Source organism: Neofelis nebulosa, chromosome 18 (genome assembly GCF_028018385.1).
Source record: "Neofelis nebulosa isolate mNeoNeb1 chromosome 18, mNeoNeb1.pri, whole genome shotgun sequence".
Classification (NCBI taxonomy): domain Eukaryota; kingdom Metazoa; phylum Chordata; class Mammalia; order Carnivora; family Felidae; genus Neofelis; species Neofelis nebulosa.
This window is the reverse complement of record NC_080799.1, coordinates 27602317-27627971: the sequence shown is the minus strand read 5'-3', so window position 1 is coordinate 27627971 and position 25655 is coordinate 27602317. Positions and strand designations below refer to the sequence as shown.

The 25655-nt window shown below is 43.3% G+C and overlaps 1 protein-coding gene and 1 long non-coding RNA gene across 4 annotated transcripts in view; one reads left to right on the top strand and one right to left on the bottom strand.

Moving 5' to 3' along the window:
• Window positions 1-11883, bottom strand: part of LOC131501077 (uncharacterized) — a 30180-nt gene extending 18297 nt beyond the window's left edge. Inside the window, exons 1-2 of the long non-coding RNA XR_009256626.1 lie at window positions 11696-11883; window positions 10923-11062 (exon numbers count right to left, since the gene is read on the bottom strand). This is a non-coding gene — a long non-coding RNA (uncharacterized LOC131501077). The remainder of the gene's footprint in view (window positions 1-10922; window positions 11063-11695) is intronic.
• The window catches only part of METTL9 (methyltransferase 9, His-X-His N1(pi)-histidine), a 54962-nt gene continuing 39206 nt past the window's right edge, over window positions 9900-25655 (top strand). For 2 of the 3 annotated variants that reach the window (XM_058710781.1, XM_058710779.1), the window contains exon 1: window positions 11938-12306. In XM_058710781.1, coding sequence (XP_058566764.1) covers window positions 12142-12306 — 165 coding nt within the window. In that variant the 5' untranslated portion in view covers window positions 11938-12141. Of the gene's footprint in view, window positions 9993-11937; window positions 12307-25655 lie in introns of those variants that run through there. The other variant, XM_058710782.1, reaches the window with a different exon arrangement.

The window sequence follows — 25655 nt, the reverse complement described above, 5'->3', positions numbered from 1 at the left end:
ACTCTCAACCAATTAAAAGATAAGAAACAACCCAATAAAAAAGGGGCAAATGTTTGAACAGACATTCCACCAAAGAAGAGCTACAGATGGAAAGTAAGTACATGAAAAGATCTTTAACATTATTGGTTATCAGGAAAAGGCAAATTAAAACCACAGTGAAGGAGTGTCTGGGTGGCTCAGTCAATTAAGTGAACAACTCTTGATTTCCGACCAGGTCATGATCTCACAGTTCATGAAATCAAGCCCTGTATCAGATTCTGTGCTGATAGCGTGGAGCTTGGGAGCTTGGGATTCTCTCTCTCTCCTTCTCTCTCTCTGCCCCTCCCCTGCTCATGCTCTCTCTCTCTCTCAAAATAAATAAATAAACATTAAAAGAAAAATAAAACCACAGTGAAATACCACTACATAACTATTGGACTGGCTAAAATAAAAACTGACAATACCACGTGCTCACAAGATTGTGGAGCACCTAGAACTCTCATACAGTCCTGGAAGAATTAAAATGGCACAGCTGCTTTAGAAATCAGTTTTGACAGCTTATTAAAAAAGTTAAATAGACATAGAATCTGACATAGAATCCAGAAATCCCATTGCTAGCTATTTGCTCAAGAGAACCAAAAACTGTGTTCACACAAAACATGTACACAGTTGTTTATGGCAGTTTAGTCATGATCACATACATAAAAAAAAACTGGAAGTGACTCAAATGTCCTTCAGCTGGTTAACGGGGAAACAGATTGTGGTACATCCATATCATGGAATGACATATGTCAGTAAGAAGACAGATTTACTGATACATCAGCATGAATGAATGCCAAGTGCACAATGCTGAGTGGAAGAGAAGCCAGACTCAAAAGATTACCTAACTGTATGATTCCATTTAAATCATATTCTGGAAAGGGTAAAACTTTCAGGGGAGCAAACACATTAGTGGTTGGCAGAATCTAAGATGGGGAGAGAGGTTGACTACAAGGGACACAGGGAATTTTTTTAAGGAATGGAAATAGTCTGTATTTTGATCATGGGTATTGGTCACAACCCTTGTATGCATTTGTCAAAACTCAAACTGTATACTATACAGGGTGAATTACTGGACTTAAAAAATATTTATAGACCACAGAAATTGTCTTCATTTTATTTCTGGAAGATTGTTTTGAAGTGATTACACAAGTGACATTTGACTTGCTATTCAGAAAGTCAAATGGTTATCTCAACACTTTTAGGGTATCTCAACACTTTAAAAATAATTACCTCATTAACAATGTCATGACTATTGAATACTGTTTTATTAACACTTTTTATTAAAGTACATATTGCTTCTGGGGCACCTGGGTGGCTCAGTGGCTGAAGCACCCGACTTTGGCTCAGGTCATGATCTCACAGTTTGTGAGTCCGAGCCCTGTGTCAGGCTCTCTGATGTCAGCCCAGAGCCTGCTTCAGATGCTCTGCCTCCCTCCTTCTCTGCCCAACCCCCACTAGCTTTCTTGCTCTCTCAAAAAAACAAATACACATTAAAAAAAAAGAACATAGCGCTTCTGCTAAGGACCTCTTCCCCGCCTTCTTCCTGTGAACCATATTAAAAATTTCTGATTTACAGCAAGATTCTGAATCAGTACACCTCGAATGACCCAGGAACCTGCAGTGTAACTACCACCACCTGGGATTCTGATGCTCCTGGGCTGAGGATGGCTAAAACACTAGGAGGCAGCAGAGCATTGTGTGAAGAATGTGGGTTCTGAAATCAGACCGCCTGCTTTAAAATCCTGCCTCAACCACTCATTGGCTGTGCAATAGAAGCTTTATGTGCCTTGGTTTCTTCCTCTGTAAAAAAAAAAAAAAAAAAAGAAAGAAAAGAAAAGAAAAGAAAAAAGAAAGAAGGAAAGAAAAGAAATAAATAACAATAGTATCAACCTTCTTAGATTGTATTGAGGATTAAAAGAGATGACACGGGAATGTAGGTGGCTTAGTTGGTTAAGCATCTGACTTGGGCTCAGTCACTATCTCACGGTCCATGAGTTCCATCCGTGTCAGGCTCTGTGCTGACAGCTCAGCTGGAGCTTGCTTCCAATTCTGTGTCGCCCTCTCTCTCACTGCCCCTTCCCCGCTTGTGCTCTCTCTCTCAAAAAATAAACTTAAAAAAAGAAAAAAGAGATGACACATGGGGATGCCTGGGTGGCTCAGTCAGTTAAGCGTCCTATCCTTGATTTTGGCTCAGGTCCTTTCATCATGATCTCACAGTGGTGAGACAGAGCCTCCCCCCACCTCCCACTGCAGGGCTCTGCGCTGAGCTAGAGTCCTGCCACCAGTCGTGCATTAAGCATAGAGCCTGCTTATGATTCATTCTCTCCCTCTCCTTCTGCCCCTCCGCAAGTTGGGTGTACATGCGTACGTGCTCTCTAAAAAAAAAGAAAAAAATTAAAAAAAAAAAAAAAAAGAGATGACACACGTTAAGATACCTACCACAATGTCTGGCATCTATTGTGAGCCATTGTTGTTTTCAGTGGCCTGGGTGGTACTCTCGCAATGCTCTTTTTCATAAAGAGTGAGGCTGTGGCCCAGATCTAGAATTTCATGCAGTAGAAATATGTTCATTTTTTGGGCGCCTGGGTGGCTCAGTTGGTTAAGCGGCCGACTTCGGCTCAGGTCATGATCTCACGGTCTGTGAGTTCGAGCCCTGCGTCGGGCTCTGTGCTGACAGCTCAGAGCCTGGAGCCTGTTTCGGATTCTGTGTCTCCCTCTCTCTGACCCTCCCCCGTTCATGCTCTGTCTCTCTCTGTCTCAAAAATAAACATTAAAAAGTTAAAAAAAAAAAAAAGAAAAGAAATATGTTCATTTTTGTTCCTACTTTTCCTAATGAGTGCCTCCTCCCAGGGGACTGGGCAAGCCTCACACTAAGTGGGAGAGTGACTGATATTGGGAGGAGGAAATGTAAGGATTTTGGTTTCAGATCATAAGAAGCTGACAATTTGTCAAGCACACAACTGTCAAGATGAAAGATGGTTCTACTTACAAACTTTGTCACAGGTATGTACGATTTGCTGTAAATTATTTCCTATTTTGTGGAGTGCTATGGGACTGAATTTGTGAGATTTCTTGTTAAAGTGTGTGGGAAAACAAAATTATACCACTTCTCTTGTGTACTATGTAAGTATAGGTATGTTTATATTATCACTTGGGGAAATATCCACAGAACCCATAATTCATGAAAGAAAGTAAGCAGGTGAAGGAACAGAACCCATAACTGGAAGTCTCTAATCCAGGTGCATATGCACAGGTGGTCTTTATTAATTACCATTTTTACAACAAAATAATGAAGGTTATGTGATTTTACGAGGTCACATGGAAAATGTCGGGGATGTAACTAGAATTTGAGTTTCCTGTCTCTTGGTGTGAGTGTTCACCCTGTTTTTGATGATAAAGATGAGAGTTGGATAAATGGAAATGGGGTTCAGGGATGAGGAATGTGGGGTGGGGCAAGAAAGACCTTGAAAGAGAACCACAGCATGCCTCAACAATCTGGGAATGTTCTCATCCCTATCAATTGCACTTTTCAGGCAAGTGAGGTCTGTCTGATATTTGTTGGGTGAAGCACATCCAACCATGTGGTGAGCATGGAATGAGGGATGTGGCCATTTAGAATGATGTTAATGGACGATGTCATGGAGCCTGGATAAAATGGATGCACCCATCACCATCCACACAGAGAGACACGTGCAGCATTGAGCAAAGTAAAGGATACTGTCTCCTGGGCTGATGGTGGAGATCCACTACCAAATCAGCCTGCCTTTCCATTTCCCAAGGCTGACACAACTCCTCCCCACCTCTACCCCCAATGAGCTGTTTTTTTCTGTAGATATGTTATGATCTTCCTTCAGTCAATCTGCAATCAAGTCTTGGCTTGGGGACCTGACTATCTATCTATCTATCTATCTATCTATCTATCTATCTATCTATGCTCCATATCCAGCATGGGGCTCAACATGGGGCTTGAACTCACAAGCTCAGATCAAGACCTGAGCTGAGATCGAGTCAGATGCTTAACTGACTGAGCCACCCAGGCACCCCAACAGACCTGCCTTTTTTTTTTTAATTTTTTTTAATGTTTATTCATTTTTGAGAGACAGAGACAGAGCACACGTGGGGGAGGGGCAGAGAAAGAGGGAGACAGAATCCGAAGCAGGCTCCAGGCTCTGAGCTATCAGCATAGAACCTGACACGGGGCTTGAACTCACGAATCGCGAGGTCATGACCTGAGCTGAAGTTGGACGCTTAACCAACTGAGCCACCCAGCAGCCCCAGACCTGTCTTTTTAAAAGGTGACTTTATGGGGCACCTGGGTGGCTCAGTCTGTTGAACGTCCAACTTCGGCTGAGGTCATGATCTCATACTTCGTGGGTTTGGAACCCATGTTGGGCTCTGTGCGGACAGCTCAGAACCTGGAGCCTGCTTTGGATTCCGTATCTCCTTCTCTCTCTGCCTCTCCTTCACTCGTACTCTGTCTCTATGTCTCAAAAATAAAGAAACGTTAAAAAAAAAAAAAGGTGACTTTACATTTCTTTTTTCTAATCCATTATACATACACAGCAATTTTATTTCTGTATTTCCAGAATTTATTTCAGGGCAATATTAATGATCAGCTGCATGGGGGGTGGGGGGGCTGGGTGGCTAAGTCATTAAGCATTTGACTTTAGCTCAGGCCATGATCTCAAAGTTTGTAAGTTCGAGTCCCACATCAGGTAAGCATGAGCCCCACTTAGGGTGAGTACAGCCCTGCTTTGAGTAAAACACGAGCCCAGGGTGAGCCGTGCTTCTCTCTTCCTCTCTCTCTCTCTTTCTGCCCTTCGTGGGATTCTCTCTCTCCGCCCCTCACTCACTTGCATCCTCTCTCTCTCAAAAAAAAAAAAAAAAAAAAATCAACTGTATGTACTGCCTATCATGTCAAAATGATCTGACTTAATTTTTTCCCTAAAACATCTTTGGGGGTGCCTTGCTGGCTCAGTTGGTAGAGTATATAACTCTTGTTGATCTCTGGGTCATGAGTTCGAGCCCCACATGTGACACAGAGTTTGCTTAAAATTAAAAATTCTTGGGGCACCTGGGTGGCTCAGTCGGTTGAGTGTCCGACTTCAGCTTAGGTCACGATCTCGCGGTCCGTGAGTTCGAGCCCCGCGTGGGGCTCTGGGCTGATGGCTCAGAGCCTGGAGCCTGTTTCCGATTCTGTGTCTCCCTCTCTCTCTGCCCCTCCCCCGTTCATGCTCTGTCTCTCTCTGTCCCAAAAATAAATAAACGTTAAAAAAAAATTTTTTTTAATTCTTTAAACTATGGGGCGCCTGGGTGGCGCAGTCGGTTAAGCGTCCGACTTCAGCCAGGTCACGATCTCGCGGTCCGTGAGTTCGAGCCCCGCGTCAGGCTCTGGGCTGATGGCTCAGAGCCTGGAGCCTGTTTCCGATTCTGTGTCTCCCTCTCTCTCTGCCCCTCCCCCGTTCATGCTATGTCTCTCTCTGTCCCAAAAATAAAATAAAAAACGTTGAAAAAAAAAATTCTTTAAACTATATGTCAAAAATATAATGTATTCCTGATACTTGTGTCCAAATATAAATTCTAAATGAGGAAAAGAGCTAATAAATATTAAATGTTCTCAAATATGATTTACCCTGTATCATGTATACATATTCCTATGTATATGTTGCTGTTTATAGTATGACAATGGAGAAATTCCCATTCATTTATCAACCAGGACGTTGGAGACTCTAAAAATTAGTCCATTGTTCTATCAAAGTCTACAGGGATAACTTAAGGCTTTTTTACCTAAAGCCTCATTCCATTGAATCATTATGATGAGCATTGTAGATGTGGTGAAAATTATCTATAAATATGTCTCCTTATGAAAATAAAAACAGTGCATGTATAACCTAAGGCAATTTATTTAAAATTATGTCTGTCTAAAAAACAGCACATTTGGCTCCAATGTCATTTATAGTTTTGGTTATAAAATGGACTTTTCCTGGAGGGAGAATAGCCTGTTCTGTATTCACAAACTACACTTTAGTGAGGTCCTTGAGCAAAGCTGGCTTCTCCCACCCCACCCGCCAGAACTGGTGTGGGAGGCTGGAGGAAGAGGGTAGAATCTGAGCTCTGTTAGTGGAAGGAAAAGCTGATGGCCTTTAATGCCTGTCCCTGCCATATCTAAAACTTTACTCGAAAGACTTGAGGACAGAAAGCTAATGAACTTGAAATAAACTTTCTACTGTGGAATAGCTTAATAGCTGTTTGCAGTATTGACTCTCGATTTTAGGAAACTGTATGGAACAAAGGATGTTTGTTGGTAAGGGGAAACTATGAACTGAAGGAAAACAGCTGTGGGGGTTTCAAAATGCTGAGGTTTTGGATATTTAATAGTCAAATGCCTTTCTTCTGGGTTTAATGATTTGTAGGCACAACACGTTTAAGGAAGATCCTAGGTTAAGTTGTAAAGCAAACTCACATTAGTTGTGGCCATTAAAAAAAAAAAATCAATCACTGTTTTTACCAGAGAAGGGAGATAGTTTTGTCTGATTTTCAGGTTGCTTGACTGCTCAAGTATCCTCTTTCATAAACGTATTCTTCCTCATTCTCAGACTAGTATGTGGTTGTGCAAAAATAAAATAGTCATCGTCTTTCATGCCAGCAGAGATGTGGCTCTGTGCTATGTTATACAAACTCTTTAAGATCACTTATGTTTATGTATGCACATATATATTTTGTCTACTATGAAATATTTAGATTTTGTTTTAAAGCTTTCTCATTGTACCGTGCAATTTTTTCATGTATTTCATATAAACCATAAGTTTGAGTGTTTTATAGTTTCAAAACAAGTATATGAAAACACAGTGGCATGAAGTGACATGGCACACTGGGTGGAGAGGAAGTGGCCATTCATAAGACCAAACCCACATACATGCAGGAGACAGCAATTATGAGGCCAAGGATAGGGATGTTTTGAAAATATACTTAAAACGAGATCAAAGATCTTTGGACCTTTGAAAATATCCCAGAAAGTGAATGAAAAACAACAGCCTTCTCTCTTTTTTCAGAGCTCTGACTCAGACCTCCTACTAGAAGGACACTGCAGAGTTGAAATATGTATTTTTAAATAATACACATATTCCTCTAAGTGAGTTAAACTATTATGTGCAGATTTTCTTGAAGGGTCCTAAAAGCAGTCATGTAGATGTACAACATAATTACATAGGTGGCCACCGTGAGTCTTCACATCCCAGAAGGCTCCAAGAGCACCCCTATTTCTTTTCTCACAATTACTAGGCGCATCTATAATCTAGAGGAACTTGGGCAACTCGGAAGCTCTCAAGCTTAGCAAGGAGATGTCAAAAGGAGGCCCATGATGCCACACTTCCTCATACTTCAGCTTTCCCTGAACACTCCATTCCCCACACCCCAGTCAAGTCAGATCCCTCTGTTCTAAGTTCTAACAATATCCAATTCTTTTCTAGCACTCAGCCGTTTGTAATTATACATTGATTTTTGATTATTTGGGCAGGTCTGCCTCCCTACTAGACAGTCAGACAGCAAGCTGTATGAGGGTGAGGCACTGTGTTTCTATTCCACTTAGTTTAGAGCCTAGCGTGTGGCATGTATTCGATAAATGTTTATTGACCACATGAAAGTGCTATTTCTTTGTCTTTCTGCTGCTATTCCTGACATCAACTGAGACAGGTATGAGATTGCCATGGTGTGGGGTAGAGGGAAGCCGCAGGGCTCAGAAGGTTGTAAGCACGTGAAATGCCATGGTTGGTGTGGAGTTCTATATATCAGAGAGGGAAAGGCTTTCCTACTAAGACAGTCATCCTTCACAAGTAAATGACTTCTATGTGCTGCCTGATTTTGTAATTTTAGGTTTGAATGTTTTTTAGATTTGTGTTCTCTTTCCTCTTCTCATCTTTCCTCCCTTAGTCCCAAGTCTCAGGAAGGAGCCTGGGAATAAACACACTGAGGAGGAGCTCTCATCAAGGGCTCTAAGGGAATGTTTTATGGAGAGTAGCTTTGCAGAGATCACGGTTATGTTAGGACCAAACATCCTTATTATGATAATCTTGGTTGAGACTTTAAGATCATCTGATTCTTGTAGGTGTATTATGAAGTAGGCAGTTCAGAATCATGGCCCTTAGTTTATGGATAAGGAAAAGGGGTCATCAGAAGAGGTTGAATTATCCATGTTATAATGAAAACAAGAGCAAATTAACATTTCTGGAGAGCTCCCTGCATCTTGAGGCACCTTTATATTTGGAATAGTCCTTTATATTTAGAATATATAGTCTTTTATATTTAGAATATATACTTTAATCATTACTACATCCCCATGAGATAGGTAACCATTATTATTATTCCCATTTCACAGATGAGGAAAGTGAGACCTACAGCAATCAAGTTATTTGCCTCAAAATGCATTACCAAGAAGCTTAGAGCCAGGCTTCAAACCCAGCTGGTCTGTCTCAAACCAGTATGCTGATGAGTTAGCACTGGGAGATCTCCAAGAGTACATTGTGTTATTTGTACTTGCCTCCATAGGTGACTCCTGGTTTAATATTGCTACTTTATGTTGCCAATTTTTTTCTAACCTGTTTGCAGTTTCACCAGAACTTAGAATTTATCAAGCAGAGATCACAGTGATCACTGTGTATGACTGAAATTATATCAACCAAGTTCAGATAAAAAATGCCCTGTTTACTAATGAAAAAAAAATGTTGGGGTGCCTGGGTGGCTCAGTCGGTTGAGCATCTGACTCTTGATTTTGGCTCAGGTTGTGAGCCCAGGGCTGTGGAATGGAGCCCTTAGTGGGGCTCTGTGCTGTGTGTGGATCCTGCTTAGGATTCCCTCCCTCTCTCTCTCTGTCTCCCCCTCTCCCCTACTCACACTCTCATTCTCTCTCTAAAAAAATAAATAAAAATAAATTGTTGGATACATTTACTAATTTTATTTTTTGGAGGTGCTCATTGCTTAATTACCACAGGGCACATCTGGGGAAAACTTGTATCATTCTCTGACACTCTACAAAATAGTAAGTATAAAAAAGTCCACAAAAACTTGTGATTTTTGAGTGCTTTTTACACTACTTAATCTCTTCAAGGAGAGGACAATGACCAACAGTGACTGGCACATTTTGTGCCTCTGCAGATCCAAGTCTCTCTTTTTCTTTTTTTTAAAGCTTTTTTTTTTTTTTTTTACGTTTGTTTATTTTGAGAGAGAGAGAGGGGAAAGGTAGAGTAGGCAAGGTGCAGAGAGAGAGAATCCTAAGCAGGCTCTGCACTGTCAGCAAAGAGCCTGATGCAGGGCTCCAACTCATAACCCATGAGATCATGACCTGAGCTGAAATCAGGGACCGGATGCTTAACCAACTGAGCTACCCAGGCGCCCGCAAAGCTCTCCATGGGTTCCCTTTACGTTAGATTTTGTCACTGAAAAGAGAACATGGATATGTTGTAATTTGTAGCTGATAAGAACAATTACACCAAAAGGTACCCTTGCTTAGAGTTCTAGAGAAGAAAGTGATCCAGACAAGATATGGGGCCTATGCACAGCACTATGACCCAAGTTCAGTACCTGAGCTCCTGGTCAGGAGGGCAGTGAGCAGAGGTCAATACAGAGGGTGTTATTTCTGTGTTTTTGGACTATTACTGACTGCATTTAAAAGTCACGTTAGAAGGGATATTGGCTGTTTTTCAGCTTCTTGTGTTATTCGTGCCTCTGCCCCTCTCCATTATGGATAACTGAGGTTTTTAATTGAGGTTTTAATATACAGTAGTGACATTCTAGTAGATGAAGGAAGGGGGCAGTCCCCGAGGGCAATCTGAACTTCTGCTTAGTATATTTACTCTTGCTGTTTTCCTTCCTCCTCATTTGTAATTCAGGAGGCTCTCTGAGAAGAGAGAGACAACGAAGAGGCTTCTTAGATGGATCGAAGGATCACAAGCTGGGATACCAGGTTCTATGAAAAGGTCTGCTATTGAATTTGCTCTACCTTTAGGCAAATCATTTGATCATGTTGTGCTTTGGTTTCTTCCTGTGTTTGCTAAGTGTAAATAACATGTATTTGACTATTTTGTGATTATTATAGACTATTTTAAATGTGTGGGTGATTTATTTTTCCAGGCCAGCTGCTCAGGTATAAAATGAAAATCTGCTCCTTTGAGATGCTAGGCTTCCTGGCTGTCAACTGACCCCCAAATCCTTCAGAGTTCAGTAGGCATCTAGTTGCTTCTTGTTCATCTGACACATTTTGCAGTCTCTGTGCTGTGGCTCCTCAGGTTTACTCTATAGTTGGGGGGCATACCTTTTGTCTTTTTTGTTTTCAGAAATGAAACGTGTCACTTTATATATTCCTACTGCTTTCACCCTGCTCCCCACTCCACCTCTAAAAAGATGAAGGCTGCTTTATCTGACACTGATTGCACGAGACAGGAGGGACAGGTGACATGGTAAACAAACTGAGTTTACCTGGACTGGCTAATATGGTTCCCTTTTGATGACTTGGGCCAGGACCACTACAAGTTTGAACTAGATTTAGTAAGGTTCAGGTTCTTTGGCGTTTTAGCAGGAAGCAGTCAGGTAACATACTGAAAAGAGAGAACACAAAGTACCCTCCCCTTTCCCCTTTGTGTTTGTTATAGCCTACCTCACATTAGGCAACAAGATGCCCCTGTTCCCAAAAAGTCCCAAGCCAGGATTCTTAGAAGCTAATAAATAAGCTTGTGGGTAAAGTACGATTTTGTTCTTCATCAGTGGATCACCATACCACTGCTTCATAAATGGTAATCTCTGAAGTGCAATACTGGGGTTGACGGTAAGGCTTACTTCTTTTGAACTAAAATAAAATGTATTTACATTATTTCTAGTGCAGTTAAATTAAAAGCAGTTTCCAAACAAACCTGGAAAAGGTGTTGAAGCTAGAGAGCCCATGAAATATATTACTCCTTAGTTGTAGCTTGGTGGTAGCAGCAGGAAGAACTTCAGACACAGGAACACGGTGTAACCCTTCGGTTCTGAAACGTTGCTAGGTCTCCTCGTGCTAGAAGTGATCAAAGAAACATCCGGGTAAATATTGCTCCCGGAGCTTAGTTCGCTTTAAGAGTGCTGGGTCCAACTTCCATCTGTTAGTTCAAGGAAACAAGCAGCAAGGGCCTCGGATTTGGGGGTCTTCGTTCTTGGGCAGGGTCATCAATACATCAACGGAATACTTGCAGGTGCCTGAGCTGCAGTGGCTTCCAACAAAGGCAGAGCTTTCACTGATATCTCTTAGAAACATATAGCCAGCAACTTGCCAGGCTTGGGGAACAGGACTGGGAAGAACCAAGGGCTTGGTGATATCCTTTCTCCCTAGATTCCAGACCGCTTTGTAGCTGCTGCGGAGCAGGGTGGAGGCCCTTGGGGTGGGGGTCTGGCTCTTCGGCTCTAAATGTAAATAAGCCACGCAGCTGAGCCAGTGACAGTTAAGAACTGGCAGCGTCCGTCTCAGGCAAGGTGTTGGTCTGACAGTCTGGACGTACGAACGGCAGGAGACTCCCTCTCCTCACCCTCGGGTCAATCTGCACAACCAGGTTAAGTCCTGCCGGGGTCGGGGTGGGGGGGTTGGGGGAAGGGAATGAGGCGCCCAGAGGCCACGACTAAGGCGAGGAAAGACCAGAAGTCCTAAGGACACCACCTTGGAGGGACCGGGAGGCTTCAGTAACTGCCTTCGGAAGTATCGCCCTTGCCGTATAAAACGAAAAACATCTCCGCCATTACATGAAGCCGCGGCCCAGACAGGAGGCGGGGACGCGCGCCTGGCGAATGCGCGCTCCCTTTGTCCCGCCTCCCGGCCGGCGGCTCTATCCGCGCGGGAGCGCGCTTCGGCCGCTCATAAGTGCTCCGGGTGGAAACTGGCGCCGGCGGCGGTTGCGTTCCGCGGGCGGAAAGGAAGGGGGAGGTGGGAAGGCTGTGCGCCGCCCGCTCCTCCCCACCCCCCGCCTCGGCCCTGAAGGGGCTGGATGGGCAAGTTGGGCGCGATGGCTCGAGTCCGGGCGGCGGCGGCGGCGGCCGGAGGCGGCGGCGCCTCCTCCTCCTCGCCCCGGCGCCGGCGGTGATCCGAACGAGCGGCCGCGGCCCCCGATGAGACTGTTCGCGGGCTGGCTGTGCCTGAGCCTGGCGTCCGTGTGGCTGGCGCGGAGGATGTGGACGCTGCGGAGCCCGCTCACCCGCTCCCTGTACGTGAACATGACGAGCGGCCCCGGCGGGCCGGCGGCGGCCGCGGGCGGCAGGAAGGAGAACCACCAGGTACGCGGCCGGGGTCGGGCCCGGGCCCGGCGGGGGCGGGGGCGTGGCGGCCCGGCCTTCCCGCGCTCGGCCCGGCTATTGTGCGGGGCTTCGCGGCGAGAGGGCCTCCCCGGCCCCTCGCCCCGCCGCCTCGGCCCCGCGGAAAGTTTCCCCGACGTCGTCCCCGCCGGGCGCTGGCTCCGCGACCCTCGAGCGTTCGGCCCGGGCCCCGCGGCGCCTTTTGTTCCCGGGCGCGAGCGGACAACGGCCTCCCGTTCCTTCCCGGGCCCGGGTGTGGGCGCCCCGGCGCCCCGCATTGTTCCCGGGTGCCAGGCGGTGATTGCAGGCGCCGGGCGGCACGACGCAGGAACTTTGGGGCGAGCGCGTGGCCACGGGCATCCATCTGGCACCGGGGCCTGCGATGTAAACGACCAGACCAAACCCATCTCCCTCGACCGCCTTCATCACCCCCGGGGAATCAAAGCGAAAAGCAGGTCCTTCTTTTTGTCTGGTTGAATCTCTGAACGTACAAAGGGCCATAAAGAAATTTAACCGTGCATTGTGAGCCATTTAACCCTCTGGGCTTATTCGGGTGACATTTTCCCTCAGCAGTTAAATGTGTTTGACAGGTCCTCACACTCCCATCCTGCTGAACCTTCCTCTCCTACCAAAGAGAGATCTCCTTTTAACTTCGATGTTGGTAGTCGACCAGAAAGATGTGGTAAGAAGGAAGATGATGCAAGCTTTTCCTGGAAGGGTTTTTAAAACAGAATTAGGGAGGAGTGAATTCTTTTCAGAGTTGTGGATCGTGAACGACGCGATGTAACCGGTTAGGCAGTCTTTTCATTAGCTTAGTTTGGTGCCACTTACAGAAGTATGTGCAGGTCAACTGTGGAATTAAGAGTGATATTTCATTTTTGACCATAATATAGTTTGTGGTTAACCTTGCATTCATTGAAAAGAGGCTTTTAAACTCTGTCGGAGTGTTGGCTTATAATTGCTAGCATTTATAGTGCATTTTGCCTTTCAAGAGAGCAGTAAGTGGTTATTCCCCATCTTATGACTTATCGTTTTCATAGATTTCTCATTTTCCTATGTTACATTTCTTATTATGCCAGGCGTTCAGAGAGTTTAAATTCGGGTTGATTTCGTGTGTTTTAATGAAAGTAAAGAATTATCTAAGGACATAAAGCAATTCATTAAGGAAAGTAGCTTATAGTTTTTATTTAGTAATTACTGATTGTGGCCCATTTTCTATTTTTAAAGGAAGTCCTAAATTCCCATAAAATTTTTTTGTGATCCCAGAGCTATTTTGATTTGTTAGGTAGTCATGCCTATGATATTGTTAGGAGAGTACATAAAGTCAGTAGGTGATCTTCAGTTGTGAAACCACATTCTTTGCTATAAATTACGTTAATCGTTCTTAGAGAAACAATTCTAAAGTACTGCAGTGATAATGTACAGTTACCAAATGTCACATATCCACGTGGAATATGGATAGTGGCATAAAACAATGAATTAGAAATGTCATTTTCAACAATTGGTAGAAGTAACGTTCCGGTTAGGACAAAAAGGAAGCTTATTTCCACTGATGTGGAATTATGGCGGAGTCTCTTAGCTGTAGGTGTTTATGACACTTGTGATTACCTCTACTATAACATTTGATATATTTTATTATATATATTTTATATGTAATATATTTATATAATGCTTATAAAAGAATTGGTTATATTTAAAAAACTGAAAAACTGTTTACATAATTTGATTTTCGTGGAGTCTAGGTAGACTATAGCTGGAGACGTAGCCTCATTATAAGTACTTCCTAACAGGAGATACTTTCTAATTGTGTGCCTTTTAAAAACTGAATCAGTTACTAATAGTGGTTTCCGATACCCCATTTACTTTGTTACACTTCTGAGATGCTGAGTTATATGTGTACATGTGTGTGTTTTAACCAGTTGGACCAACAATTTGGCCACTAATTTCTCCAAAGTGAAGACTAATCTGGTACTTTCTGAATATTTAGGGGCAGATTGACTCTTTTCCTTAGAGTGATCAATCCAGTGATGCATTGACACATGAAAATATTGCCCGTGAATAAAGATTAAAATGAACAAAAGAAATGTGTGTATAGAGACCACGGTGAGATAAAGTGAAAGAGGAGACTCCTCTCTGCAGAGTGCCTGCGCTGATTTGTTATCTTCTTTATAATCCAGGATCCTAGGTTTGCCTTATGAACTTTCTTACTTGTAAAGTAACTTGACTCTAACATTCTTGCCCCCTTCACATTTATAGTTTTATACAGGGTTTTCTGGTGTTCATTTGGGGGTGTGGGTTCCATAGCAAGCCACATCTGGTTCTTTTGGGGTTGCGTGAAAGTGGGGTTATGGATTTTTTAAACATTTTTTTAATTAATGTTTTTTATTTATTTTTGAGAGAGAGACAGAGTGTAAGCGGGGGAAGGGCAGAGAGAGAGGGAGACACAGAATCTGAAGCAGGCTCCAGGCTCTGAGCTTACAGCACAGAGCACGACGCGGGGCTCGAACTCACAAACCGTGAGATCATGACCTGAGCTGAAGTCGATGCTTAACCGACTGAGCCACCCAGGTGCCCCAGTGGATTTAATTGAACCGTACTTAGCACAAGTTTCCTTTATGATGATTTTATTAAGAAATTATGGTGGAGGATTCTCTGGTTAAAAGAGAAATCTTGGGAAATGTTTATCATTAAAAATTGCTATTTAGTTATGATAGCCTGGAGATGAGTTGCAAGGCTCCTTTGCCCTAAAGTAGTTCTAAAACTATAGTAGCAGCACCATTTTAATAACTTGGTTTGGTGTGCTAGCTTCAAAGCTGGGATTACTTTTCACTTTAAGCAAGGGAGAAGCAAGGAAGGGCTTCTCTTAGAGCTGGGATGTGGCTTGCAGGCCAAATTGGGCTCACTGACTTGTTTGTTACAGCCTATAAAGTAAGAATAGTTTTACGTTTTTAAATGGCTGCAAAAGCATGTAATATTTTATAATATGAGAAAATTTCTTATATGAAATTCAAATTTCAGCATCCACAAATAAGGTCTTGTTGGAACAGAGCCACCACATTCGTTTACTTACTGCCCATAGGGACCTCCACAGTACAGCAGCAGTGGTTGGTACTGTGTGACCCACGAGCTGAACTATTTACTCTGCAGCCCCTTACAGAAAAAAAGAGTCTTCTCCAGAGAAAGTTTCCAGCTGCCTTCAGCAGCGGCACATTTCTTAGTCACAGGTTGCATGGTGGATAGTTTGCCTCATTGGGAAGAAGTAGAGCCAGGCAGTGAGAAACTAGATATGTCACTTTTCAACATTGGCAGGCTTGGAACTTAAAAAGAAGACAGCAACAACAAAAACTTTGCATCTAGTGTTTTTGTCTCATTGTACCTAGTACTTCAAGTTAATGCATCAATTATGGAGCTGTTGAAACTTGAAAGGACTCTTAGGCCTCACTAACTAGGTTCTTGATAATAACAGTCATTCAGTAGTTTCTGAACTGATGGAGTGCCAAAAGAATTGTTATGGAACTCCCTGGAACCCAGCCAGGACGGTTTCTGCAGGTGATGTACTGTAAGGATTCTTAAGAGCACAGGTAACCTTGAATATCTGGAATTAGCAAGGTATAACTTAAAACTGCAAGGTTGTGTTATATCTGACTTATTTTTTCACCTTCTGTAAGCTCTGAACTGTGTTATGTTGCACGGGGTGATGGGGTATAAGACGGAATTGAAACAACTGGGGGTTTTTTCCAAATGAAAAAATACTTGGACATCACAGCCATAGGTCACAGGTTGTGCTAATGGACAGATTCGGTGTCCTGTCCCCTCACTCCCCATTTACTTTGCAGGGGCTGATCAAAGTCAGGCACAAGTTAACAATGCTCAAGGGCAGTCACCAGCTAGCCAGATGGACACTGATGGATTTGTATCCTCTTCTGAGCTGCCTTCCAGAATCTGGAGGCCTCTGCAGAGGCCAATACCAAAGAGATTTTGAAAGGAGTTTCTTTCCTTCCTTACAATTGTGTTGAAACCCTATCCAAATGTTTGCCTCTGGGTGCCTGGGTGGCTCAGTCATTTAAGTTTTGGACTTTGGCTCAGGTGGTGATCTCGCCGTCTGTGGGTTTGAGCCCTGTGTCTTGCTCTGTGCTGAAGGCTCAGAGCCTGGAGCCGGCTTTGGATTTTGTGTCTCCCTCTCTCTGTGCTGGCCCCGTCGCCTGCTCATGCTGTCTCTCTCTCAAAATAAAGAGACATTGAAAAAACAACAAGTGTTTGCTTCAGTTTCACAGAATATCAGGATCTCTCTCTGCTGCTGAATACACTAGAAGGTGCTTGAGGGCACCCTGGTAATTGCCAGTAAAAGACCATTGCTTAGACCTTCTAAAGCATTGTTAAAATCTTAGGATTATAAAATTCTAACAGTGAGTGCATATTTTAAATGAAAATTGCCAATTATTTATTTATTAAATCAAAACTGAAACAACTTAATCTAATCCATATGAATTGTTTCCCTCCATGGACTTGGGTGCCTTGTCACCGTACACATTGAAATCTCATATAAAGAGGTTGTTGGTTTAGGTTTGTGTCATCTGTGGAAGAAAAATGAATGGTTTGAATGTTGACTCTTACGCTGTGCTTCAATGTAAGGAAGTGTCAATGATTGAATGTCTGGACTGATAGGATTCATTGCAGAACTTAGAATGTGATTTTTGAGTCCTTAGCTGCCAGGTCCAGGTCGTCAGGCTTAGTCTGGCCACCCCCTGTAGTAGAAAAGATTCTGTGTTCATGGACCCCGTCAGTGGAGCCTTTCCAGTTGTTTTTAGTGGTGCTAAATGCCTCAGGTCTTTGGTTACTCATTCCTTTTGAGAATGGCTGGGTGCCCAGACCTACCGTGTGGTTTTTAGGCATTCTCTTGAACTTCAGTTCTCTAACTGGCTTTTGTGGTCCTTGGACAGGAAGGGGAAGGAAATCAAGTTACTGTGTTTCTATTGTCTGCCAGACACTTTAATGATTCTCTCTAATCCTCATAACAACTCCCAGAGGTAGGTGGTGCACCCCCTTTTTTAATAGACAGTTGAGCTAAGAGCGATGACACTTGCTCAGGAGATACTTGGTAGGTGGCAGAGTTGGGTTTTGATCTCTGCTCTGTCTGGTTTCAAGGCCCAGGCTTTTCCCACCTTTTCATGATGCCACTCCTAGGAAGCCTTGTGTTGTATGAGGGCCTGTGAAAGTAGGCTGTCTCCTTAGTAGGAAACTGCCCCCACTTTAGCAGAGCTGTGTGGAGACATTGAATCCATGTAGCTGTATGCAAAAACACCAGTTGCAGTTTTGTAGTGTGTGAGTTAGACAACGTTGGGATAAGTGTCCCAAGTTCTGGCTTGCATCCAGTTTGTGAGTGCTTTGGTCAAGTTTAATGTTGGAAAAAAAATCGTACCTAGGGTGTCTTTTTTCCAACACCCACTATTTCTTTGACACTGGCTGGGTGTCCTACAATTCATTTCTGTTCTGATACAACCCGGAGTTAACATCTGTCCAGAGGCTTAAGGACTCCATCCTGCAAGACTGCCCTCCCTTCGGGTGCCAGCTGCAAGTTGGGGGTACATAGACTACCCCCCCCATGTTTCTGCCCAATTTGTGTACAAATTCTGGGGTTCCCACAACCCTCCCTCAGGTTAGATAATTTGCTAGAATGACTCCATTTAGGAAGACATTTTACTTGTTTACTCATTTATTATAAAGGATACGATTCAGGGAAAGCCAAATGGAAGAGATGAATAGGGCAAGGTATGGCCGGTAGAAGGTGGCACAGAGCTTCCATGCCCTCTCCAGGTGTTCAGCAACCTGGAAGTCCCTAGAGCCATGTTGTTTAGGGGCTTTATGAGGGTTTCATTACCTAGGCATGGTTGATTAAATCACTGACCTTTGGTGATAACTCAATCTCTTAACTCCTCTCCTTTGTCTAGAGGTTGGAGGTGGGGCTGAAAGTTCAAACCCCCCTCCCCCTATCACTATATTCGCATACAAAAGATACTCTTTATTTTTTTTAAAATTTTTTTTTTTTTAATTTTTTTTTTCAACGTTTTTTATTTATTTTTGGGACAGAGAGAGACAGAGCATGAACGGGGGAGGGGCAGAGAGAGAGGGAGACACAGAATCGGAAACAGGCTCCAGGCTCCGAGCCATCAGCCCAGAGCCCGACGCGGGGCTCGAACTCACGGACCGCGAGATCGTGACCTGGCTGAAGTCGGACGCTCAACCGACTGCGCCACCCAGGCGCCCCTTAAAATTTTTTTAATGTTTGTTTATTTTTGAGACAGAGGGAGACAGACCACGAGTGGGGGAGGGGCAGAGAGCGGGAGAGGGAGACACAGAATCTGAAACAACTCCAGGCTCTGAGCTGTCAGCACAGAGCCCAATGCGGGGCTCGAACCCGTGAACCGTGAGGTCATGACCTGAGCCGAAGTCGGATGCTTAACCGACTGAGCCACCCAGGCTCCCCCAAAAGATACTCTTTAACACTTAGGGGATGCCCCAAGAGTCTTAGGGGCTCTGTGCCTGTATCTAGGGGATAAAGCACCAGTAGCGAAGGGGGTGAGGGAGAGAGAATCTTAAGCACGACACAGGGCTCTCATAGGGTTTAATCTCATGACCGTAAGATTGTGACCTGAGCCAAAATCAAGAGTAGGACGCCTAACTGACTGAGCCACCCAGGTGCCCCCTAAAATAACCTTTTTTTTTTAAAGTTTATTTTGAGAGAGAAAGAGAGCACAAGTGGGGAAGGGGCAGAGAGAGGGAGAGACAGAATTGCAGGAGGCTCTGTGCTATCAGTGCAGAATCTGATGCCAGGGTTGAACTCCCGAACCATGAGATCATGACCTGAGCTAAGATGAAGTGTGGAACACTTAACCAACTGAGTCACCCAGGCGCCCAACCCCTAAAATAACTTTCTTTTTTCAAATGTTTATATTTGAGAGAGAGACAGAGACAGTGTGCGAGCAGGGGAGGGGCAAAGAATCAGACGGAGACAGAATCTGAAGCAGGCTCCAGGCTCCCAGCTGTCAGCACAGAGCCTCACGTGGGGCTTGAACTCGAGCTGTGAGATCATGACCTGAGCTGAAGTCCGATGCTAACTGACTAAGCCACCTGGGTGCCCCCGTAAAATAACTTTCTAACTCCTCTGTGTTCAAGTCCTCTGTATTTTGGAAGAAAAGATAATTATATAACACGTTTGACTATTGAACTAAAAAATAAATTCTGATAAGCTTTTAACTATATCCCTCTGTTTGATAAGCAAATATAATCTCATCAGAAAATTATATTTCTGCTTTGAAGGAATGACTGATCCACCAAGATTATATAAAGATTAGGAGATGTTCATGGGACCTGACCTAATACCTTATATTTTGATTAGCGAATATTGTCACATATGCATTCACAACTCATGTCTACTTCATTTGGCTATTTGTCTGATTTTTAGTATAGCTACAGTCTTGTTGCAAGTAATTTACTGTATTTTTAGAAGTTCTGTATTTACTGTATTTTACAGTATTTACTGTAATTTTTAGAAGTTCTGGTTAATTACCACATCCTACCTTGTACTTGGCATTAGTAGATGACTGCATGGTATAACTGGTTTGATTAGAATTCGTTATTTAAAAGATTTCCTTACCGTCTTGGATTGGAGAAAGTTCAAGTGAGCTTTGAAGGAAGATGCTAAAATGACGTTTTTCCCGGCACTGGTCTCCAGCTGAGGAGGCCAGCCCACAGTGGGCTTGGCACACAGTCCTTCCAATGCAAACGTTTAATGAGCATGATGCTTTGTTCTTGCCTGCGCACCTTGGTCTCTGTAGTCTTTGAGGAGCACACATTCAAAGAACTCACCTGCTTGAAAGTGCATGGGAGCCTGCAGATAGGCCACCCAGTGCTGTGAGCTCATTACAGCTTTTCATTTAAGCTGGGTTGTCTGGAGAGAGGAACTCCAGTGGGGTGGCAGGGGCTCCTGCATTGATTTTTCTATCAGCATCTCATCTTAAGGGCAAGGGGACTGCTTATTTAAGGCTTGAAGTTCTTGGCCAAGATCGTAATCCCATTATTTGATTCCCTTGGTTTCTGATTTTTTTTTCTCTCCTCTGGAGTGTAAGTCCATCTTTAGTTTTTCCCTAGACCACTGTTAAGCTGGGATAATTAGGAAACACTAATGAAATTTTCTGGGTAGGCCCATTTAGGGGTTCTCAAGCAGTGGTGATTTTGTCCCCCAGGGGGCATTTGGCAATGTCTGGGGCATTTTGGGTGGTCCTGATGGGAGGGGAGTGGGGAGCGCTCCTGGCATCTGATGGGTAGAGGCTTGGGATGCTGCTAAACATCTTCTAATACATCAGACACATCTCATAACAAATTATGATTATCTGGCCCCAAATGTCAGTAATGCTGAGGTTGAGAAACCCTGTAATTGAGTTGCTATCTAGATCAGATTATCTTTTCTCTAAACACACCCCCGTCCAGTTTAGTTGGACAGAATGGTCCTGCTTTCTTTTCTGAAAATAAATCTCAGACACACTGGGTAGACCGAGAAGAAACTTCTTTGAAAGAAACCTTTATAAAACAACATGCACCTAGAATAGGAACCTCAATCAGCTGGAAGTGCTCAGAAACCCCAGGCTTCCCATTTGTCCAGAAGTTGTGGGGTGGTAAATGAAATGTGAATGTACTTGGCCAAGGGCCTGAAACAAAGTAGGTGTTTTAGTCAGTGTCATCCTTCCTTGCTTGCTTGTGGTGTTGCAATTTTGTGGTGAGTAGGTAGGTTTGACCACTGTTTGCAGAAGTGAGTTTAAGCAAGACCTTTCAGGGGTGCCTGGCTGGCTCAGTCAGGGGAGCATATGACTCTTGATCTCGGGATCATGAGTTCGAGCCCCACGTTGGATATAGAGTTTACTATAAATAAATAAATAAATAAATAAATAAATAAATAAATAAAGTATAATAATAAAATAAAAAAGAAAAGTAAGACCTTTCAAAAACCTTGGAGTTTCAGAAATTGACAGAAAGCCAGTGACAGCTATCTCTGTGGTTATCCTTATATTCATTCCCTCCAGGATTTTGTTAGAAACTCCAAATTCTGTGTTAGGCTGCCTGTGACTTTATTTATTTTTATTTTTTAAACATTAATTTTTTTTTTTTTTTTGAGAGAAAGAGAGCGAGCATGGGAAGGGCAGAGGGGATAGAAAGAGAGAATCCTAAACAGGCTCCATGCTCAACACTCAGCCTGGAGCCTGATGTGGGGATCGATCCAAGACCCTGGAATCATGACCTGAACCAAAATCAAGAGTCGGCAACTCAACTAACTGAGCCACCCAGATGCCCCAAGGCTGCCTGTGATTTTAACAGTAGTTCATTTGACAAACATTTATTGTTCACTGTATCCATATTAGGCACTGAAGTCCGTCATTGTCCCTCACTTTATGAAATCTCTTTCTCTCTGGGAAGATATACACTGAACATATAATTATGTACAGTTATTAGTTCAATGTTCATAAATGTTACCAAGGAGACATATGAGATGTAGGAGAGAGGTATTCGGATGGGGGGAACCCAGCCTAGTCTGCAAATTCAAGGCAAACATACTTGAAGAAATATTTTAGTATTAGGTCGAATTGACCAGGTAAAGAGAGAGTGGGTTGGGGTGATGGAAATGTAGGGGATGGAGCAAACACCATGTGAGATATCCAGAGGAAAGGAGCCTTCCAGAAAAAGAGAGGGGTGCAGTGTTATGACATAGTGAATGGCCAGGTGTTATGGGTGGGCAGGCAGTGTCACGAGGTGACTGTGGACGCAGACTGGACAAATCGTGTAGGACCTGGTAAGCCATATTGAACATTTTGGATATTAGCTTCAGACTTCTGTGTAGCAGGGTCGTGATGTGATCAGATTTGCATTTAAAATTTTCAGTTTTTAGAGAGGCTTGTTTGGCCACTTAAATTTTCAAACCACTTTTAATTACAGTGCTATCCACATTTAGATATGTAAATATATGTTAAAAATAACCTTTATTGAGATATGTATAGTTCACATACCATAAAATTCATCCTTTTAAAGTGTATAGTTCAATGTTTTTTAGTACAATATATTTACACAGTTGTGCAACCACCATCACTCTCTAGTTTTAGAACGTTTTCATCACTCCAGAAAGAAACTGCGTATCCATTGGTAGACACTCCCCACTGCCCCCTGCCCCCAAACCCTTGGCAACTGGTCTACTTTCTGTCTCTGAACCTGCCTATTCTGGACACTTTATGTAAGTGAACATATCATTTGTGGCCACTTGTGACTGGCTTCTTTCCCTTAGCATAATGTTTTCACAGTTCATCCACGTTGTCACCTGAATCAGGACTTCACTGCTTTTTATGGTTGAATAATCCATATTCTGTTGTATAGATCAGTCATATCTTGTTTATCCATCAGTTGATGGACGTTTGGGTTTGTTTCCACTTTTTGATGATTCTGAATAATGCTGTGGAGTTGGCATTTGTATCATGCAAATGGTCAGGAGGAGCATGGGTTTCAACTTTTATATTTATTTATTTTTAATTAATTTATTTTGAGAGATAGAGAGAGAGAATGCGTGTGCCCGTGAGCTGGGGAGGGGCAGAGAGAGAGGGAGAGAACCCTAAGCAGGCTTGCACTGAAATCTAGAGTCAGACACTCAACCCCCTGGGCCCCCCAGGCACCCCCAACCTTTATCTTAAGAATTTTTTCTTTAATATTTATTTTTAAGAGAGAGATGCACGCTCACACACACACACACACACACACACACACACACACACACACACACAGTGTGAGCAGGGGAGGGGCAGAGAGAGGGAGACACAGAATGTGAAGCAGGCTCCAGGCTCTGAGCTGTCAGCACAGAGCCCGATGCAGGGCTTGAATTCATGAACTGCGAGATCATGACCTGAGCTAAAGTTGGACGACTGAGCCACCCAGGCTTTCCACCCCCCTCTTATACAAATTTTTGTAATGTTCCAACCTTTGTCTTTAAAGAGAAAGGCTTGGGGCGCCTGGGTGGCGCAGTCGGTTAAGCATCTGACTTCAGCCAGGTCACGATCTCGCAGTCCGTGAGTTCGAGCCCCACGTCAGGCTCTGGGCTGATGGCTCGGAGCCTGGAGCCTGTTTCCGATTCTGTGTCTCCCTCTCTCTCTGCCCCTCCCCCGTTCATGCTCTGTCTCTCTCTGTCCCAAAAATAAATAAAAAACGTTGTAAAGAGAAAGGCTTTACTCCTTCTCATTCCATAGCACATTCTGTTCAGTAAGCAGTTTCTTTTCTGAAGCACTTGTATAGCTGTAAAGGTTCAACCACATGTGTCAGTGAATTGAGAGAAATGCTGTTAAGAACTGGAGTTTTCCTCTTGGCACTTGAAAGCAATATTTGCAGTTAATGATGCCAAGTCTTACTTCGTTCTAGAAGTCAGAGTCCATTGTTGTTCTAGTTGTCCATTTACAAGTGGATGCCAAGGAATTCTTAGCTCCTCTGTTTCACTTGAATGACTTCTTGTCTGCATTAATAGAATGTACCTGATTGCCTATTACTAAGGTGATGGCTTTCATCTTTATTAGTCATTTCAGAAAATAAAAAATAAATAAAAGTCAAAGTAGCCTCAGTATCACAGAGTTCAGAATGTGTACCAGGAGGTTGTGAGTATAATAAAAAATGGTTTATGACTTCTACTGGGGCATAACTTCAGGCACAGTGAATATTAAGAATTAATGATTAAGCAAGAACATTTTCAGACCAAGGAAGAAAGTATAGGCAGTAAATATAAGAAGCTTATCATGTAGAGTGGAAAAAGTGAAAATAGTTATCAAGTCCAAGCAGTTTTGGTAACAGTGTTTAAATGGTAAATGAACACAGGGGCTCCTGGGTGGCTCAGTCATTGAGCATCTGACTCTTGATTGTGACTTGGGTCATGATCTCACCGTTAGGTTCGTGAGATGGAGCCCTGCGCTGGGCTTTGTGCTGACAGAGCAGGAGCCTGCTTGGGATTCTCTCTTTGCCTCTTTCTCTGCCCCTCCACTGCTTGGGCAGATGCGCGTGCTCTCTCTTTCTCAAGATAAATAAATAAACCTCAAAAAAAAAAGTAAATTAACAAATCAGTCAACAGATGGGAAATTTGGTGTCTAGTTTGGATATAGGGTTTGTAAAAAAAAAGATTAGTTAATCTTTAAATTTTTAATGTGCCTGTTTGCTTGCTTGTATTGGATTATAACTGGTTCCTTTCAATGCTAGTGTCAGGAATGTTACCCAAGATTTGTTTTAACATTTAGCAAGCTTAGGATGACTGTAAAATTGGCCCACCAATTGCGTAAGCAGTTACAGGATGCCTGTTGATAAATGGTCATATTTGTCAGGGGGAAGCAAATTACTTTTTTTTTTTTAAATTGTTTTAAATGTTTATTTATTTGTGAGAGAGAGACAGAGTGTGAGTGGGGGAGGAGCAGAGAGAGGGGGAGACACAGAATCCAAAGCAGGCTCCAGGCTCTGAGCTGTCAGCACAGAGCCTGACGCGGGACTCAAACTCACGAACTGTGAGATCATGACCTGAGCCAAAGTCGGACGCTTACCGACTGAGCCACCCAGGCGCCCCGGAAGCAAATTACTTTTGACGAAGGCTCTCTTTATTGGGAAAGATTGTTTTTTTAGCAGATAATGGATTAATAATAACTGGTCAACCCTACAGTTTCATCATTGTAATTAATGGGCTTACTCTTATTTATCAGGCCATGTTAGAGGAATCTCGTTGCTATTATAGGATTCTTCTGTGTGTCTGGTACTGCATTGAGGATTTGCCTGCGTTACCTTATTTAATCCTCTCAATACCCTACTAGGATAGATAGATACCAGTGACCTCTCTAGTCTACAGATGAATGAACAGAGGCCCAGAGGTTAAGTGACTTGTCCAAGCTTACACACGAATGACAGAGCCAGGACTTGATCATGGAACACACTCTAAAGCTGACATACCCTATGATTGACTTCCCTCCCTTCCCTGGTACACTAACTCTAAACGGAAAACATTTATTATAGAAGGTTAAATTTCATCCACAGTTGAAGCTCCTGAATTTTGTTCTGAAAAGTACGTTCATGTTAGAGCCTGTTCCCAGAAGTCTCGTTCTCAGCATGTTATTACCTTGTCTTCTCATCGATTACAATGTGACCTTAAGTAACTTCTTGATCCTTCTCAAGCACATATTGCCCCCGGTCTGTGAGAATGTTCTATGACCTGGTAAAGCGCACCTCAATAATTCTAAAGGCCTCTATATAGCCTACAAGAAGAAAGGCAGCTTTATCTG